This window comes from Amphibalanus amphitrite, unplaced genomic scaffold (genome assembly GCF_019059575.1).
Source record: "Amphibalanus amphitrite isolate SeventyFive unplaced genomic scaffold, NRLGWU_Aamphi_draft 000049F_arrow, whole genome shotgun sequence".
NCBI classification, from domain to species: domain Eukaryota; kingdom Metazoa; phylum Arthropoda; class Thecostraca; order Balanomorpha; family Balanidae; genus Amphibalanus; species Amphibalanus amphitrite.
This window is the reverse complement of record NW_024881545.1, coordinates 487,028-508,085: the sequence shown is the minus strand read 5'-3', so window position 1 is coordinate 508,085 and position 21,058 is coordinate 487,028. Positions and strand designations below refer to the sequence as shown.

The window sequence follows — 21,058 nt, the reverse complement described above, 5'->3', positions numbered from 1 at the left end:
ATAATTGTGGCAGTTTGTGTTCTGATAAGTTCTGCCAAATTATTTGGAGCTGAATTATGTCGTTAGCTGATGACTTTCCTCACGTACAGTTGAAAGTGGTAGAAACTGGCCGACAGTTGGCCTTCTCAGTAGCCTTTGTAATGGTTGTATATGCTATATTCTGGCTCATGATTCACACAAACCCTAATGTTCACTTGAACTTCGCTCCTCAGCGATTGTCAACGAATATTTGATATGAGGTAGATGGACTCATAGAAACACTGCGATAAAATCACAAGAATTATACACAACACCTGCCTTTGGATCCTCAGCAATTATCTAAGCCACTTGTCTGTCACCAATAGCTGAGCTGAATGCACCACTTCTGCACTAAATCGCATAGTCCAAGGGGGCAGTCCACCGCCGCCAAGCGTGCGCGGACAGCGCCTTTTCCGGCTGCAACGGTGACTAGTGGTTCTCCATTCAGCCGTCAGATGGCAGGCCGATCAGGCACCGTCCACCCTCATGCGTCGACGGTTGTTGACGAACACGCCGGCCACAACGACGGCGACGACGACCACCAGCACGCCGATGACGATGCCGGCGATGGCTCCGGGTGACAGTCCGTCGTCGGGGGGCGCCGGCACGGCCCCCATGTAGAGGATGGCTGTGTTGGAGACGGCGCTCCAGTTGTCGGCTGGGGGCGGACACGGGCTGCCGTGAGTCTTCATGGATGGGGAACAGGCAGTTCGGGTCTAAACTCCTCACGCTACCCACTGTCGGTGATTGAACAATTGAACATGGTTCCACTGCTTATTTTTAACGGCAATCGACCGCATTTCCAACGCTCAAGCGTTTGGAAATGCCAATAAGAGAAGCGGGTTTCAAGTAGGGACTTACCCTGGTCGTCACGAGTGCGCATGGCCATGAAGAAGCTGCTGGCCTCCAGTCCTTTGGGGACGTCGATGGTGAGCGTCTGGATGGTGCCGCTGGTCTCTGGTGCCGGCACCAGCGTGGCGTTCACCAGCACCCCCTTGGTGAGGAACTGGGACGGCGACAGGTCGCTGGACACGTTCGACCATCGGAACTCGTACTCGGTGGCTGAAAAACGGGTAGATGATGCAAGTGAACGCGAAATGGGTGAAAACCGACATATATACGACTGAACACGGGATGGGTAGAAACGGACAGATACTACAACTGGACAGGGGGTAAGGATGTGTCAAACTGCAGGGTAAGCACTAGGCAGCACAGTTGAACACGGACTCGGTGACTGAAAAGGGACAGTGATGGTAGACGGGACTGAACTTTGGAGCTGGGTATTAAATGCACTATCATGTCATATCTATCATATCACTTCCGCCTGATCTTCATCCATTCCTAGTCCGTGAGCATTTGGCATATATCCAGAAACCTTCATCACAGTATCATATACCATAGCCTACCGACATCTTACCGGTTCCCTGGTCCAGGTCGGCTCCGGGAGCGGTCCACTGGACAGTGGCGGTGTTTTTGGAACGGGACCGCTGCTGCAGCACCAGATCAGTGACCTGACCCGGCGGCAGGATGCCCTTCTGAGGCGTGTTTAAGATCTGGAACGCTCCGGCGCTGACCGTGCGCGTGAAGTTCCCTGTCGGAAGAAGGGGTTCAGTTAGAGAGGGGGCGGTATAACTGGACACGATTTATATAAGTGAGCGTGTATTCTGAATCCTGTGTCCTGAAGCCGGTGGTGGCTAGTAATGAAGCGAGCATTCGACAGTTCGCCATATTGCGATTGGGGCGCAGAGGGAGGAGCCAGAGGTCGGTCTATTACGCACACACCCTCCCACTGCAACGCTTGGCTATCATCGCATCGAGCGTGGCCTGTGGAATGTGGGACAGAACCGTTTCTATATATGTATCAACTATCAACCGTTGCAGGATCAGTGCTCCGGGCTCCCACATGTAGATGCTCACTGTTGGGACCCGTCTTACCTGATGTTCCCACTGGTGGGGCGGGTGTTACCATATACGAGTATACCTATCGGTGGGATAAGTGCCACCATATATATCCACCAGTGGGACGGGTGTTACCATATGCACCCACCGGTGGGACGGGTGTTGCCGACGGGACTCGTGCTGCCACAGCACCACGAGCTGTCACTGTTCTTGGGGTTCGGCATGGCTCCAGAGGCGCTGAAGCCCTCGTTGATGACTGCGTTACCGTCGTTTCGTACCTCGCAGACCACAGAGTACCGACCCTGAAAATAGAAGCAGAGAACTGAAGAGCGTAAGATCGTTGTTATTTCCCTAATTGCTATCATTTTGTGTGATTTTATCTGAAATAAAAGGTATTGGACGTAAACTCGGTGAATATGTCATTTGTCAAGAAAGGACACTAGCTAAAATGTAGGTATTTGTAGTCTGCATGCATTGATAGAGGGCGAGATGGTGGTTTCGCTTCCTCTTATGGCGTTTGCTACTTCGCGGACTGCTGAATGAAAAATAAGAAAATGACTCAGACACTGACATCTTACCCATCATTTTTATTTTAGCTGAGTATGCATCAAAGCTCTTAGAATAACCGAAGAAGAACCTATCTGAAAGCGTGTAAACAGAAGCTGTATACCTATCATACAGCTACGCAGCCTTATCAAAATTTGCTTAGCTATAGATTAAAATGCTTCCGACAAGAGGGGGAAGATCGAAACCAGTTTCCTGCCGTGGCTGAAACAAACACACACATAGGCCATTCCTACTGCTTACCTTATTATTGAACTGGGTGAAGTACTTGGTGTAGATCCCGTCATCGCGGATGGCGTCGGCTCCCACACCACTATCGAGCAGCTGCATGTCGACCACTGGAGAGTTGGCGTCCGGAGTCGTGACATGCGCCCTGTTATGAACAGAGGTGCGGTCAGGTAGGGAAGCTGACAGCGGAGGCTGGAGAATGACGCCTGGTAATAAGAAGGTGCAGTTGGTATAGGTATAACATTTCATACATCGAGAGCGATATGGTCAATGGTGGAAAGTTGGACATAACAGCATTTTGGAGGAGGTCATACATTTCATGACTATTTCATGCTCAGGCTATTTCATTACGGAGCGAGCGAAGCGAGCGTAGTCTTTCCTTAGATTAAAGGGACCCTCCCACCTTCAAAAAAGTTAATGAATTGGCACGAAAGTGATGTCGCTCGGTTCAGAAAGAGCGAAAACGAATATCTACCAAATTTCATCGAAAAATATTCACCGGTTTTCAAGATATTAGACTTTTACTTTTGTTTACTTTTTGGGATCTCCGCTGTTCCTAGCGACTTATTTGAAAGTGCGGCATTTGTTGCGCGCAAAGCAGCATATACCACCGCGTGCTACCAAACGTTTTAGTAAAAGATTTAAAAATCGTTAGATCTCCGCTGACGTCACAAATTCTAAGGGGGCATACCAATGCACTAGCCCCTTAGAATCCGAAAACTGCAAGTTTGAAATTCCATCTCCGAATTAAAGCATTTGTTGATGTTGTGAGTGCCCAAACCGGTATTTGCAGGCCATGGCCACCAATTTGGCTATCTCAACTCAAAACTAATTACGGAGCGAGCGAAGCGAGCGGAGTCTTACGTAGAATAACGGAAATTTCTGAGTATGAGCGGCCGGCCGGCCGGCCGGCCGGCCGGCCGGCCGGCCGGCCGTGCGGACGCTTTTGCGAGGCTTATATCTCAGCAACCACTTGACCGATTTACACGCGGTAATTTTTATAGGGTAGCTTCATTCCTTCTACCAAGTATTGGACTATTCCCGATGCATGTGGGTGACCCCTTATGCACGTGCCACGTGCAAAACGAAGAGGTGTCAGTTTTGCAATTGTTGCAATATTTCGGTAACTACTTGGCCGATTGCGCTGAAAGTTGGCATGTAGGTAGGCACCCACTAGGCACTGCATATCCATGTGCCAGAGTTGGGGTGCCGCTGCACGTGCGCACGTGCAGAGGTCGTTTCCAGATCTCGAGAACGGCTGGACCGATTGCGCTCAAATTTGGTACACAGTTAGGGACCGGTTAGTAGGGTGCCGTGCAAAAGCCAGTCGGGACCCATTTTGCACGTGCGCACGTGCAGGGTGCCGCTCCCAGATCTCGAGAACGGCTGGGCCGATTGTGCTCAAATTTGGCACATCGCTAGAAACCGGTCAGTAGGGTGCCGTGCACAAGTCAGTTGGAGGTACCCCCTCGAAATTTCGCACGTGCAAGGCTCACCCTCTCGCTCGCTCCGTTAGTCGCCCCAAAAGGCGCTATACTGGTGTTAAGGTGGGAGTGTCCCTTTAACGGAAGTTTCTGAGTATGAGCGGCCGGCCGGCCGTGCGGACGCTTTTGCGAGGCTTATATCTCAGCAACCACTTGACCGATTTACACGGGGTAATTTTTGTAGGGTAGCTTCATTCCTTCTACCAAGTATTGGACTATTCCCGATGCATGTGGGTGACCCCTTACGCACGTGCCACGCGCAAAACGAAGAGGTGTCAGTTTTGTAATTGTTGCAATATCTCGGTAACTACTTGGCCGATTGCGCTGAAAGTTGGCATGTAGGTAGGCACTCACTAGGCACTGCATATCCAAGTGCCAGCGTTGGGGTGCTGCTGCACGTGCGCACGTGCAGGGGTCGTTTCCCAGATCTCGAGAACGGCTGGACCGATTGCGCTCAAATTTGGTACACGGTTACGGAGCAGTTAGTAGGGTGCCGTGCACAAGTCAGTTGGGACCCATTTTGCACGTGCGCACGTGCAGGGTGCCGCTTCCAGATCTCAAGAACGGCTGGGCCGATTGTGCTCAAATTTGGCACATCGCTAGAGACCGGTTAGTAGGGTGCCGTGCACAAGTCAGTTGGAGGTACCTCCTCGCAATTTCGCACGTGCAAGGCCCACCCTCTCGCTCGCTCCGTTAGTCGCCCCAAAAGGCGTTATACTGGTGATATCTTGAAATTACGTCAAAAGTCAATGATGGCGAGTGACGACTCGAGGACAGAGTAACTCACATGACAGTGGCCTGGAGGACGGCGTTCTGCCCCTGGCGCACCTTCCCGAGCACCGAGAGCCGGGTGTTTTTGTCGACCGTCACCTGACCGGTACTGCCGATCCAGCACTCGACTGTCAGCGGCAGCACATCGTGGGACCTGCAGAAAAGACGCAGCAGGGGGGGGGGGGAGTCATGGTAGGGAATTGAGAGGTTAGAGCGACGTGGAGGGACAAGCGGAGGGATGATAAGACCTGACGGGACACACGGGGTGTCATGATCTGGCGGATACGGGAAATTGTTGGGACCTGACGGTGACGAGACCCATGGCATTGATGAGACGTGGATGCACCATGGCATGTACAACAAGAATACTAGGAGGACCTGTGAAAGGTCGCACAATGATGTGGAGCTGTTCCAGCCCATTATAGTGTTGGGTCTGTCGATACTGAACTGATATATTTGAAACATCGCACTGCGGGACTGGTCATGGGGCCGGTGTCAACAGCTATCCAGTGAGGTCAAGCCAAGGTCATCTACCGACAAACGGCCAAGGCCATATATAACTAGAACGGCGATCACTTACGTCGATCTGATTGCGAACACAACGCTTCCAGTTCCTATGATTTACGCAAGGATTTACGTAACTTAAGTTCAACCCTAAACGAAACAAACACTACACAGGAAGATGTTGACGTTGATATTTTCTCTCACTTCTGTGTCCCTTGCTTTGGCGTTATAAGACGAACCGAAACTTCTCTGCCTGGTGCAGGAGCCGCGACCTTACCTGGCCTTAGAGGTGGTAGTAATGACCATGTCAACTGAGGCCCTCTTGAAAGTGACCGTAAACGACCAGTCGCCCTTCTGCCGGAAAAAAAATGGAGAAATGTGGTAAGCTGAATTGGTGACTCATGTTCATCAATCTGATCTCGATTGATTCATCAATCAATCTGAGTCCTACACTAGCCGCAACTGATGGCTGTTACAAGTCACTGGTGGCAGTTAATGAAAATAGAAATAAACAGGGATGAAGGGTGCGATGCATTTGCTAATTACTTCACAGATAGCATTTGAATCTGGCGCCTCCAGTTCCGTTGTGCCCCACTGGCGAATCCAGAAAGACGGTGATGGACGCTGCGGGGGGCGCACCCTCACAAAAGTTTCTCCAAATTCCAAAAACTCATCGGTTTTTGATTCCTTACGCAGTACGCACTGCCGTGCAGTTCACAACAACTTTTCCAATTAAAAGCCGTTTAGTTTCTGTTTTATAAAAAAAAACGCAATTTTCGTCGATTTCCGGCGCTGTGGAGGCATCAGCCCCCCCCCCCCGAATATGCCAGTGTGTGCCCCAACCAATGCTTTCCAAAAAGTTCTCAGATCCCACCGGTATCCGGCGGCTGTTGGTATGTTGTGCCGCAATGCCTTCTGCCGAAAACTCTGTCCCTAGATGGCGGCAAAGTCGCGCGCCTGTAGCTAGACTGTACCGCAGTACACAGTGCCGAAAACTGCCATTAGATGGCGATGGCATCACGCGCCTGCAACCAGACTGTACCGCAGTACACACTGCCGAAAACTGCCGCTAGATGGCGATGGTATCATGCGCCTACTTCTATGCTGTGCCGCAATGCATTCTGTCGAAAGCTACATCCCCAGATGGCACTAGAACATAATGTAAGCGTCTTTTTCGGCTGTGCCACTGTAAATGATGACCCAAATTGTGTCTCCAGCTTACGCTGATATCAACCACCTGCAGTTCGAATGTGGTGACCGTAAACGACCAGTCGCCCTTCTGCCGGAAAAAAAAAATGGAGAAATGTGGTAAGCTGAATTGGTGACTCATGTTCATCAATCTGATCTCGATTGATTCATCAATCAATCTGAGTCCTGCACTAGCCGCAACTGATGGCTGTTACAAGTCACTGGTGGCAGTTAATGAAAATAGAAATAAACAGGGATGAAGGGTGCGATGCATTTGCTAATTACTTCACAGATAGCATTTGAATCTGGCGCCTCCAGTTCCGTTGTGCCCCACTGGCGAATCCAGAAAGACGGTGATGGACGCTGCGGGGGGCGCACCCTCACAAAAGTTTCTCCAAATTCCAAAAACTCATCGGTTTTTGATTCCTTACGCAGTACGCACTGCCGTGCAGTTCACAACAACTTTTCCAATTAAAAGCCGTTTAGTTTCTGTTTTATAAAAAAAAACGCAATTTTCGTCGATTTCCGGCGCTGTGGAGGCATCAGCCCCCCCCCCCCCCCGAATATGCCAGTGTGTGCCCCAACCAATGCTTTCCAAAAAGTTCTCAGATCCCACCGGTATCCGGCGGCTGTTGGTATGTTGTGCCGCAATGCCTTCTGCCGAAAACTCTGTCCCTAGATGGCGGCAAAGTCGCGCGCCTGTAGCTAGACTGTACCGCAGTACACAGTGCCGAAAACTGCCATTAGATGGCGATGGCATCACGCGCCTGCAACCAGACTGTACCGCAGTACACACTGCCGAAAACTGCCGCTAGATGGCGATGGTATCATGCGCCTACTTCTATGCTGTGCCGCAATGCATTCTGTCGAAAGCTACATCCCCAGATGGCACTAGAACATAATGTAAGCGTCTTTTTCGGCTGTGCCACTGTAAATGATGACCCAAATTGTGTCTCCAGCTTACGCTGATATCAACCACCTGCAGTTCGAATGTGTGGCAATAGGGGAAGCCGGGGGAAGCCCGGGCGCGGGGAAAGCCCGGCCAACCCGTTTCCGGCTAAATTATTCACAATAAAATGCTCAACTGTTTGTCCTTTCAGCGTGGCAACTAAGGTAACGCCAGCAAAAAAGTTAAGGCTAACAAAAATTGCATATTGTTAAAGTTATAGCGCAAAAATGATATTTTAAGGGTTTTTAGCTAAAAAGTGAGATATGTTGCACTGTTAATGTTATACCATACAGTACTAATATTTATACGAATGTTATGTAAGGACCGTTTAAGTGTTTGTAGTGAGGGGTGACGAGGCAGACTGGCTTAAGTATGACATTTTTTCGAATATCGCTGTTCTAAAATACAAATTAGCACATTGGGGTAACCCCGGGCGAGTGGCCAAGCATACCCCCAACCGAGAGCAATGCCACTAAACCACTATTTTCCATGATATAATTGGTACTGAGCAGGTTTGGTTTACACCTAGATCAAAGATAAATTTCGAAAATAAACATGTCATCATAGACAAAGCCAGTCATGTCACTTAAGGTCAACTAGGGTCAAACTACGTTTTTGCAGATAACGCGACAGACAATGAAGCTAGAGCTTCAAAAATGGTGTCGTTGTGTTCTTCTTCATCAGCCGAGTCGAATGATATGCAATATGATACATTAAGGTAAAAAGAAAAATAAATTTTAAGGAATTTTGAAATACACATTTTTTGTCAATTTTGTATCACGATTTTCATCGACCTGTACTGTATATGTGGTAGACGCTAGCTAAAATACCAGTAGTAACATAAACTCTAAGATGTCCAGAGCTTATCAGTACCTTAATATTTCACTTTCCGTAAATATTTGGAAGACACATAATGGTTTCATCAACTCGTTGTAAAGCGCTGGGGAGGTGGCCGGCGTTACCCCTATGCCGGGCTTACCCCAGAAAAATCAACACTTTTTTAAAACTCGATTTTCTCAACCTTATACTTATTCCACGAAACCGAATTTTTGGGAAAACACGGCCAATGAACTTAGCTAGCTAACAGGATATCAACATTTTATACAGCACGTATGATATGTAATAAAAATGAAAAAGAGCTTACTATGCCGGGCTTCCCCCGGCTTCCCCTATCTTGTGCTGCTGTCTTTCATTTTGTATCCCATGATGAGCTCTTATTTTTGTTAAACGTGGGTTCGCAAATTGCTTGCATTTGCCTATGCCTAGTGGAACGTATTGATAAAAGCATCAAATTATTAGCGAATAGCACTTGTTGTTGAGTTTTTCGTAAGCAATAGTAGACCGATAAGCGCAGTCTTGAATGCGTGCGTTATGGAAAGATATTAGGAAAAATTCACCTTATTCTAAAGGCATCTTACCTCAGCCATGTCGAGTTCGATAGTTCCGAAGTTTTCCCCGGTTGGGTAGGTGATGTTGTCGACAATCTGTCCAGTCGGCGACTCCAGTTCAACAGAAGTAATATCTTGTTGTGTCGATGCCTCAGCAAACTCAATCTTGAAGACGACATCACGTCCCGTGGTGGGGTCGATCGAAAACATGCTGGAGAATGACTTCACAGCCGAGGCTCCAAAGTGCTGCTGGAAAAGCTGCCACGCACAGCAATGCAAAATGTGTCAGCAGAGCAGTTCTTGATCATACTTTGCCGACAAAGAGCTCGTGCCATTTGAGAAGAAAACAAGCTGAAAAAGTAACACGGCATAACCAATTGCTGATATCTGAGGCTGAAAATAAAATACAAATTTTATAAGCGGTGCCATATGAGCATCTCATTGCCAATTTAACTATGCATGTTGCAGTTCTCGTTTCTTATTGCTCGTTTCTTATAAACACGTAAAATGCGTGGCGCTCACGTCAGTGATGGCGGTAGAAGGGAGGCCACCTCAGTCATCTTGCCTTTTCTGATACATGAAACGATAATACGTAACTAAAAAAGTATGTAAAAAGATAGCCAAATATGGCACTAACCACAATGTCCTTTTCGGTTTCTACGGTGATGTCCGGTTGGTAGGTGAGACAGCCCTGGAACGCCTGGTCCAGGTCCAACGCTGCCTTTGTATCGTCGATGAAGTACGTTAGTCCATCGCTGATCTCAGCAAACTTTTCAAGATTTTCGTCTGCCCTGGTGCTACAGAAAAAAAAGATTGCAAACCATGCATAAACATCATAATTCATAATGCCTGTCGATGTTTTGCAGCAAACTGTAGCGTACACTACACAAGCCTGTATGAATTCATGCATCATGGGTGCAAATGTGTATGTGATTGTGGACTAGCTACCTAAATCAGTCGGTATTCAAGATTCAGCAAAAATTCTCTTATCACTGAAACGTTAACAACAATTAGGCTGGTACAGCCAACAGGAATGACTTACATACACATAACATGTTCTAAGCTGAGAAGAAGAAAAAAATGTCCAAGAGCGGGAAGGACCTGGCTGTCGAGGGACAATAGCAAAGCCATTTGATTTCGAGAACTAGTCTCTGTTTTACCCGAAAGCCATGGTGATCACCCGAACGTCAGCCTCCTCCACGGGTTCGAACAGATCTGTTAGGTCCCAGGTTTTGCCGGTGTCCGGGTTTTTGCAGTTTGTGTTCTCTTCGCCATCTGTCATGAGTACAATGATACCGCCTGGTCCTTCCAGCGCTGCGTTGAGGGTCTGAAAGGGCGGCGCAGTGGTCGGTCGGACATCTGTTTATGTGCATTGTGCATGTTAATTGTTGCAGTCAACACAGCTCCCACGTCATAAGGTACTCCTAATCAATAAATGTTTGTGCTTTTTATTTATATTAGGGCCTTGATAACGAAGGGGCTAATCATTACACAATACACATCTCTTTGCCTACCTTCAGAGCGAGGTCAACACCATTACAGATGCAAGTGCCGCCGGTAGCTGTTGTTGGTACAAAGCTGGCCAGTCTCTCTCGCGACGCGTCGTCTTCAATGCGAATAAAGTCTGTCTTTAGCTCCCCGACTGTCGTGAACGTTATAATGGAGACCCAAGTGCCGTTTTGCAGTTCATACTTGATCCATTTGGTGGCTGCGTTGTGAAGCATCGAAATGCGGTCATAAGGCTGTAACAGATCGTGATGGGGTGTGAGCATCAGTAAGTATATGTGTCGACGCTAAGCAGCTTAAAATATTGCTGAGAGGCGCATTTTTCCTGCCCCATGGAGCATGCTTCTATAGACATGGGTATTTATTTAAGCGATTTTCTCATCAGTGGGTGAATTGCCTTCAGCCTTCTAACGTGTTCCCCTCTGAAAGTTTAAGGCGATAGTCAATTAACCGATACACTATTAAGAGCTGCTTCCATTGCCATCGTTCTAACAGCTAAAACACCTCGATTGTATCGGTTCGCCCGGTGTGTATCAGCCTCGGGTTTTAAACAGCCGCTCCCACCTGTCCTGACGAGGGACTCATGCTGCCCGATGTATCGAGCACCAGAACGTAACGAGCATCCGCCTGCTGCACCACCTCGAACGAGGGCTCGATCTGGGTCGGGGTCAGGTCGGCCGGCGGGTTCCTGTACGGAAGGGCAAATGAACCGAATGACGTGAAGGGGATACCAGTACACACAGTCTATTGCAAAGACAGCTTTCATTAGGATGAACTGTTTGGTCATATGAAAAACACTGCAGCAAAGACTTATATCTAAGAAAAATGTGCACCCGTGCGACCTAGGCCCTGGTGACGCAGTCGGTAAAGGCGCCGACCCGCGGTGTGGGCGGGGCCGGGTTTCGGGTTTGATTCTCGATTCCGCCCGTTCCGCGGGCATCGTCCCCGACTGCGTCATCAGGTGTGGGGTGGACTTCCACTTCAGCCGTAGTACCGTCATCATTGAACACATATCCCAATAAATACCTAGTTAAAATGGCCAAATAGCACCTGAGGCAAAAAGTAAATCAAATGAAAACATGTTAACCACAAGCCTGAATTGCAGAACCACTTAGGTTGAAAAGTGGCAAGAATGCTCGATTAGTAAAAATGGTGACTTCAAAGTTAACCCGCGCACCGACGGGGGTCTGCGCCAACTTAGTACCGACGGGGGGGGGGGGGGGCGGATGACCGCCCCCCCTGAGATCTCGAGAACGAAGCAAGATAGCGACAAGCGGTAAACGGCATCGGATACGCACGGTCAAGATCTACAATTTTTACAAAGGTCATTTTCAGGTCAGGTCAAAGATGACGTCACAGGGGTCGAAAAAGTCAAAATGGCGGCGCTGAATATGGAGAGAGTTTTTCTCGAATAACTTTCGAATTAGTCAAGATAGGAACAAACTATGGGCATCATCGTGATCCTCTCGTCAATCCGCATCGAATGACATATATGTTGACCTAGAAAGGTCAAGGTCAAAGGTTGACCTCAGGTCACGTGACCTCGAGGTCATCATGTATGGGGCATTCCACGTCAAATCGAACAAAAATCGGCTGTTTTGCACCTTACCATCAGCGATTTCATTATAAATTTGTGAGCGAGTTCCTGTGTGGCCCCGGACATTACATTGATGTTTTTTGCACATTCTGACCAAAGGTCTTCTAAATATAGGGCATCAAATTTTTACAAAATGTTGCATCTTTATATTTTTGAATGACCATAACTTTGGTTGTACTTGTTTGATTTGAATGAAATAACCCTTACTATTTAGGTAATTTCTTAAGCATTTGTTTAGAATTGCACCTACTTAAATATATGACCTTGAAATTTGCTTAACTCTGTTCTTAAGCACAAATATCGAAATAGCAAAAAACACGTCACCATCGATTTGGCTCATTTTCATATATTTTATTGCCTATCATATTCTTAACAACCTGTGAAAAAATTAGAGTGGGCCATTCATAAGTTTTGAAGAAAACTGCACATATGCAAACGTATGTTAGCACGCGCAGTGGAGGAGGAAGAGCGAATTTCGCCCACCCCTCCTGTTTTTCGCCAATATCTCATAAGATTAATGCGAAATTAATTATGGCTACCTGTCAAGAATTGAATTGGACATCTCATCGTGCAAGCAATAAGAAAATCGGTTCACAACTGTTCTAGTAATAGCGGTGTAAAGTGAACATCCTGTCGCCGCAGCGACGCGGCGACTCGGCAGCCGGCGCCGACCGCTACGCGCCGCCTGAATTGTAGACTGTGCCGGGACGGAACGGAACGGTTCCGTCTTTACATCGCGCTCCCTACCGCTGATTTCGTTCGATTCGCGTCCAATTTTGTGAGAAGACTAAGAAATGTACAGGCAATCTTATGGTGAAAGAATTTTGAAAATCGGTTGGTAAACAATTGAAATATGAACGTGTAAACAGAAAATTGTGATTACTGCATTTCCCGCATCGGCCGAGCCCGCCTTGCAGCCGGCGACATGTTACTCTTAGCAGGCCTTTAACTGCCATATTTATTATTGGATTAACTAGAAATTCCCCATACATACTATAAAATGTATGTTCTTTCGTATAGTGAAGATCAAAAGACGTGAAGATATCGTTGCGTGATAATGTTTTCGTTGAATTTACTTCATGATGCATTTCCACACGGCTCAAAATTCACCGCAAAATACCGTTTGCCTGAGACACTTTTACTATGGAACGTGAATGCTTGACTACGATGACTATGCATTTCCATTCTCGCAGAGTTTAGGATATCACTAATCAGCAATCATTCATTTAAGAAAGTGTACACAAGCAAGCATGTCTTGACTCTGTCTTTCAAGGTCACGCGCGGTTGCGTGATGTTGATGCATGAAAACGGCGTTTGCCGCGAAAGTTATGAATGGCCCACTCCAATTTTTTCACAGATGGTTAGGAACATTGTGACGGACATAATATGTAAAAATTAGCCAAATCGAAGGTGACGTGTTTTTTGCTATTTAAATTTTTATGTTTTAATTCAAGGTCAAAAGCATTTCAAGGTCACTTCAATTTCATCTTATAATTAAAAATCAAAGCCTTATCAATTGCCTATAAGACCCTGTTAATATCATTTTGATACCAGAAAAGGAACCAGAGTTATAGCCATTTAAAAAATTGATGTGTGGCATTTTTCACTATATTCGATGACCTATATCTCAGCGATACGTTATCAAATTTCGAAAATATTATACGTAACTCAGTTTTGAACCATGCCCAGTCTGCCTACAAATTTTCAGAAAAATCGAAGGGGATGACGGATTTCGGTGTTTGATTTGACGTGGAATGCCCCGTATATCATTCGATGCGTCTTGACGAGCTGAACACAATGAGACCATCCACGCGTCTGTATCTTGTTCCTGTACGGAGTTATTGGCCAAAAACCTTTGGTGACCTTTGATGACGTCACATGACCTCACAACTGCCCAACAGCAAAACAGACCTCAAGGTAGTGCAGGTTGATCGTATATGAAGTCATGTATGGTATATGGGGCCATTCCGACCCGTTTTAGTGGTAAAAACAGGGAGTTGATTTTTCCCCCATTGACTTATAATGGGGAGGTCGCGAAATTGACCTGACCTTAGGTCACCGATATCAAAATTCCGAGATATACAAATTGTAGCTATTAATGACCTAATAACATCCTGCGACTTTCAAAGGCCTCCGACATCTACTGTAGCTCTGGCACGGTAACAAAGTTGCAAAAAAGTGACTTGAGGTTGGGTCATTCAAAGTGACCTGGTGACCTGACCTTGAAAGGTAGGAGGTTCAAACTTGCACACCATGTGTAAAATTGATGAGGGAATAGTCATACCAAATTTCGCGGCGCTACGCGCCGCGGTTTTCCCGCTATTCGCGAAAAACCTCAGGGGGGGCGGATATCCGCCCCCCCGTCGGTGCGCGGGTTAAATAAACGCATGACGGATTCTTACGCGCCGCCGGCGAAGTCGTCGTTGTCGGCAATCACATCCCAGACGGATCTCTGGTTACAGCGGACGTTGTGCTTGTTGGGCGCGTCGGCGTGGTGATGTTTCTCCTCGCTGCCGTCACAGAAGTGGCTCACCTGTCAGGGATGTCGCGTCAGTGATGACGGTAGCACGGATTATATGGTTTACGTCAAGGGTGTATGTCAAGGTCACCTGAAGGTCAAGTCAGGTCATTGACTTTTAATGCCCTCGGTTCACTTTTTGAGTTTTACATGTTTCTAGGCTAGTTTTTTGAAGCTGAATTCGAATTAAGCAACCATTTGAACATTTACGTTACGAAGTAGTTTTGGTCGTAACATGTATGTATACGAAGCTGTCAGAGGTGGTAGACAGTACTACGAATACCCGGCAAGACCCCTACTGGTTGACTTGACCTGACCTGACCTGACCCGACCTGGCCTAAATGCATAAAGACATCATCTGTGATCAAAACTAACATGAAATTCGTGATCAGCACTCCTAAGAATCCCATGGCAGCCACACTTTACGACGTTCTAACAGGTCCCAACTAATTCCCGACTTTTGGGTTATTGACCTGACCTGGAAGGCCAACCGATGATCTAGGACCTTTCACCTTAAAATTGGGTATCAACGGCTTCCTCTCGTCACGGCCAAGACTCTCGTTTCTTACGCGAAGCTCTAGCTCGATCAAGGGCCAAACGCGAGGGGGGTCGTTCCAACCCCCCTTTGTGCCGTCGAAGGACGCAAAACGGCCTGTGCCGGCGAAGGTTAAAGGATCTGAAGTACCTATATCGTGAGCGACTTGCGGACTTCCAATGCCATTCTCCTGTTATTTTTTTTCATACACAGTTATGGCTATATATTTGTGCGGGTTATTCTTAATAATTTAACATCAATTATTAAATTTAGGCCGTTAAGTGACAGTAAACCAAACAGTCACACAATCGCTTAGGATTACCCACATCATACTTTCCACGGTACTTTACATTAGTTAAAGAGTGCCAACCTACCGAGTTGAGGTAGGTGAAGGACATGAGTGACGTCACGGCGTCGTTATCGTCGTATGGGTAGAACCAGCAGTCGCTGTCCGGCAGGCCCGTCGAATCGTCGAACGTGCAGTCACCGCCGCCAGTCTTCTGATTGCTATGAATGATAGATAACATGTAAATAACCATGACGCTTCGCACGATGATACGATACCATATTTTTGTGGATATTTGAGCCTAACTTGTTGCAGAAAACAACTTATTTATTCATTTTGGTTTGACTAAAGATTGTAAAAAGACCTTGCTACCTATTGCACACTCACTAAGTGTATCCTCTGAGGGTGGTATTGGAGCAGAAGTTGGGCACCAGCAGCGGCTCGCCGTTCTCCTGAATGCTGTAGTAGAAGAGCGGGTACGCCGGGTCGCCCGGGTAGCCGTACTCTTCGAACACGCCGTAGCGCAGGTGGGCCCACTCGTGGGTCACCACCTTGCCTGAAAACGTGTGCAAATGGACAAATGGTTTTGGTTTATGACAATTGGTAATAACTAAAGTAGCAAGAATATCGATTCGATAACCGCTAGTACCTAATGATGCTAGCAAATGTAAATTATATTGAAGTAGGGTGCGACTTCAGCAGTATGCAAATTTTGTTATTGCAGGTATATGTATTCGTTTTTAATGGCGTTTTTTGTTACGTAGCAGCTGAACATTGTATACTGATTTTATTTACATTGTCATTGTATTGTCATTATCTGTGAGAAAAACAAAACAAAATGTCCAACTCTTCTAACACACAAACAAGCTTACTGTTACGAAATTCACCAAAAGTCAGCCTCTGAATAAACGCGAGTGATGGGTTGGTGTCTCAGCCAACTTCACCATTGTGATGAGGCTAAAATGCCAATCCCGATTATCTAAAAATTTGAAAAGAGCGCAAAAAGCGCACTCAAAGCTCTCAACGAGCCTTTTCCAAAATGAAACGATTTCGGAGTCGTAGTGACCTTGTTCCGACCCCCGGCAGTGAAGTATGACTTCAGGCTTCTAACCGACTCCGAATCCGCCTATGACTCCGACTCTGTCTCCGACTCCGGCTTCGATTCCAACTCCGATTCCGACTTCTGTGTCATGTGTACGTCATGAAACAAATAACACTTATTGACGCGCAACGCAAAGTAGTGTAGTGTAGCTAAGAAACACATTAAAATAATTTTTTGCAACACACCTTATTCAACTCTTTTTTCGCATGAGCTTTGTAAACTTTGGCTCACAGTCACGACACGACCACTCAATGTGAGGTCATTGTTACCGGCTTTAACCTGCACCGACCTAGAAGCAAGGGGGTTGATGCCATCTCTCCCTATGAGCGTTTTCTCACCAATCTTCGGAACACCTTAGCAAGAGAAAGCTTGAGTTTAACATATCTGGGTGTTTGATTCAAACAGAACCTTGTGAAAACAATTGCGTTTTCAGATCAGGTCCGGTCACTGATCTATGACGTCTTAAGTGTATGTACAGTCCACAGCAGAAGTAATGTGCGATTTCAGTCATGGGTTTGTTCTGCTTCTGAAGCTTAAGAACGATTACCCAGACTACAATTAAACGTTGAATGTAGTTTATATGTATCGTCGCCCTTGCAGCTGCAACTTTTTCTATTGACGTCTTCTTTTCGATCACTCCGCATTAAAAAATCGCCGATCAAAGCCATCCGTTCAGATTGGTAAAACCGCACATTACTTTAGCGGTGGACTGTACCTCTGCACGGTCCTAAGATGTTGCAGCTTCACAACGGCCTCACCTCTTCGACTAAAGGGAATTTTTTCGCAGGGAGATGAAACTTACTACTTACCAGATGTATTTAAGAAAAAAAAAAAAATAATAAGCCGCGTTCTCCCGAATATTATATTCTAACAAAGGTCACCTGAGGTCAGGTCAGGCTGGCCATATTATGATTCATAATTAGGTAACCCAATGAGGAAGATTGTAAGCTGTTATTTTGACGCCGAAAATCATCTGGGACTATCTCAAGAGTCAAGAGTGATGTTATCCGGTCTTTGCAGGTTCAATGCTTGAAATTGCACATTTAACCCATACGTGACTGATATGATACGTGACTTTGGATACGTGGCGTCATATATGTATAACGTCACTTTGGCTGCTTGAGGTTATCGGAACTTATCGTCGAGAGCTTCCGATCAAATTGCGCTAGCGAGCCGAAGCCGCCAATGGAAAAAAAAGACCTGCCGAAATGAGTGATGTGCAATAGTCCTTTTCACTGCGAAACATTGAACAGCCATTTGATTGAACTTGAAAGAGAAGAAGCAAAATAATCGACATTTCGTATATCGTTGAGAGCTGCTGCGAGGAGCATGATAAATGTAGGAAGTATCATTAGAATATATGACCTTCTCCTCGGAAAATGACCAAATGAATGAAAATGATTATTTATTGATGAATTGATGATATTTCGGTCACAGACCTTCGTCTAAATCGAATTCGATTTAGACGAAGGTCTGTGACCGAAATATCATCAATTCATCAATAAATAATCATTTTCATTCATTTGGTCATTTTCCGAGGAGAAGGTCATATATTCTAATGATACTTCCTACATTAATCGACATTTCGTTCGGAAGGTGGAAACCCTTCTATATAATAAGCAGCTACTAAAATTTATCAGGTATCAAACAGATCAAAAGGACCAAATAGGTTCATGCCCAATGTTCCGTCGTGAACAGGGCTGTCATGACCTCCTTCGACCAGCTTCTTGACCAGAACGGCTTTGTCCTGACCTTGACCTGAGGTCAACATGCTAGGCTTACTTAGCCAGACTGAAGCAACGTTTATTATTTGACGCGGTTAACCATGAAAAAACACTATGTTTCACTGGCATCTTTCATTAAGAAAAGAGTGTGTTTACACATCATTCAAATATGGTTGTTTAAGTAGCTGCAGCCCCGCTAGCTTGTTTTAAGCATTTTATAGCTATTAATATCGCAAAAGTTAGTTGGCGAGGTGACAAAATGCGATAGGTAAGGAGTGTGAACGCTGAGACACTAGTAAGATAGACTGAATGCGAAGAGAGCTCTAACAAATTCAGTAAAACGCATGCCGCATGCGCCAGGCGCGCCATGAGTGACAATTCACCACCGACCACCATGACGAGTGATGCCACAGCTGACCCACCTGCCGGTCCGAAGCGTCGCTTCATGGTGTCGTTGATGAAGCGCAGGTAGTCGGGCGTCACGTGGATGTACTCGCCCGGCTCGCCACAGCCGCCCGGCTGCAGCGTGTACGGGTTGTCGCCGTAGGCCGGGTTCGGCGGCGCCACGCGCACCTCCGACTCCTGCAGGATACCAAAATGACGTTAACAAATGATTAGTAACATACTGAACACGAAAAACATCAGAATGCTCGGGATTGTATAAGGTCAAATTATGTCATAACAATACAAGGGTGAGTTTAAGTGCTATTATGTGTGAAAAACATACCTCATAAACTTCAGAATTAGCCACCCTATCGATGGAGGTATTGGTCCACGTCATGGGAATGAGAATGGTGACCTTCTTGAAGTAGGCCCGTTGCTCCGTGGCAGTGAACAGAGCCGGTGACGCCTCTCGGAACATGGCCTGAAACAAGATAACACTAGTAAATCTCACGCTGTTTTCTTGACTGTTAATGCCCCTCCCTCGTTCACAATAGCCGTTTTCACGACGGGTTATCTGGCGAATGCACCTAATTTGACCAAATACTTGTATGCATCAAACTCTTTTACAGCTAAATATCTTCATATCATGAATTTAGTTCAGTGTTTTAATCGAAAACAATGCCTGATAATAGGTATGAAAATTGAAGTCTATAAGCATCTGTGCAACCAAAAATGACAACTTTTAAGAGACACAATGAGCCTAATTTTAACAAATCTGCACCCAATCTGCACATAATACCAAATGTGTAACAGATGGTCTTCGTGAAAACGGCTGCTGTTACGCACATCATTGGCAAGACGCAGCAAATGGAAATCGTGCCACACAGGGTCGCTGTTTGACTGATAGCATGCCTAACATTGCACGCATCAGTTCGGTGCATTTTGGGAAAGTTCTGGTTCGCTCTCTTCAACTCTAAACACATCTCATCTAGGCAACATTATGTGGTCTTCCTGGCTAGGGCAATATGGCTGTGAAACTTTTCACGTTTTATTTGTGTCCCAGCGAGAAACTGAGTCCTGATGCCTACAGCTATGGAAAGTCGGGAAAAAAAACAAGAAATTTCATAAGACCCTCCACGTGTCTGATATGTTTGAAATATCCTAAACGAATCAGACCTATATCCAGCGGTTGCAACAACTTAAGAGTTCCCGTCTGGTCCTTTTTCATCGGTACAAGGGAAACGATCGGGATATGTCGCATAAATTCCTTTTTGTAAATGGAGCAGGAGAGTTCGGCCGGCACTCTGGTTGCGGTTAATATGTCTTACCTGGTAGTGCAGTTGGCGTTTCATTACTTATATTCCGAAACAATGTCAACATTTACTTGCAAAGTGCATTACGTCTCTGTCTATACTTAACAGTTCGCAAACATCAACGTATCGACATGAGTTTGTTCAATGACAAAGACGTATAAGCACTTTAAAATCCTATAGCGCCTCGCACCTTGATGGCCTCGATGAGCTGCGGTCCGTCGTCCTCGGGCACATCCTTGGAGATGCCCACCACCAGTCCCGAGTAGCCGTTGTCGGTAATGGTGACCTCTGCCGAGGCGGCGGCCAGCAGGCCAGCGGCGACCGCCAGCGCCGCCAGAGCTCCGACCGAGCAGCGCGTCATCGTCCGCGGAGACGTGCCACCAGCGCCACTGACACCGGCAGAAGGGCCAGCCAGAGTGCGTGCTGGCCGAGCCCGCACACACAGCCGCGCCTATCTATCGTATTCGGCCCGCGCGCGACCTGATAGGTCCTCGACTGACCCGCCTGGTCGCCCACATGCCTCTGATAGCCGCGAGCTCCTGCGAGCAGTATGATAACGCATCGTCTCCAATATGTTGCCAGGTCATCCAGCTAGACTAGAGGAGGTGGGTGGTATGTGACGCATTTTTCTGTCGTATCAGCGCTCATTGCACTCCAATCGGTACTGTTTGATGGAACGGAATGATAGTGCCTGTAACTTTCCGACCGAGTAAGAGGCATGTGCTGCTAACCAATTCAAATATCCTTCGAATACCTATATCATCCTCCAATATCCAGTAACATTTTTCACTAGTATTGAAAACTACATAGTCCTTGCACGGTAAATACAACACAAAAACTTCCTTTTGGTGCGTCACCCAAGTTGGTTGTGACAGAAACATCGCATGCATATTGCACACACAGAAAAATATTAACACCGTTAGCGGTGTAATTGCACAGTACATATCTGAGCACTTGAGGAAAGTTAATTTAGTCCCTTCCCCGCTTAAATTACTCGCGCTTCTAAATGAACACCAGGAAGAAGGTAATAGAACACTGTTAGGAGGGTTGGGTGTTTTGCTACATGTAGCGGTGTACATGTACATGTACACCGCTAACGG

General features: G+C 46.6%; 1 protein-coding gene across 1 annotated transcript; it reads right to left on the bottom strand.

The window, feature by feature from the left end:
- Nucleotides 1-138: 138 nt before the first annotated feature.
- LOC122377696 (calcium-activated chloride channel regulator 1-like) lies at nt 139-20,450 on the bottom strand. The gene is made up of 18 exons (XM_043358030.1): nt 20,149-20,450; nt 18,989-19,126; nt 18,684-18,843; nt 15,823-15,991; nt 15,524-15,656; nt 14,499-14,629; nt 11,064-11,187; nt 10,508-10,735; nt 10,154-10,320; nt 9,631-9,790; nt 9,024-9,251; nt 5,746-5,822; nt 4,981-5,118; nt 2,725-2,854; nt 2,066-2,219; nt 1,436-1,609; nt 880-1,080; nt 139-676 (listed from the first exon to the last, which is right to left on the bottom strand). The coding sequence occupies exons 1-18, from the start codon at nt 20,317-20,319 to the stop codon at nt 486-488; spliced, it is 2,874 nt and encodes a 957-aa protein (XP_043213965.1). The 5' UTR covers nt 20,320-20,450; the 3' UTR covers nt 139-485.
- Between the last annotated feature and the right edge of the window lie 608 nt (nt 20,451-21,058).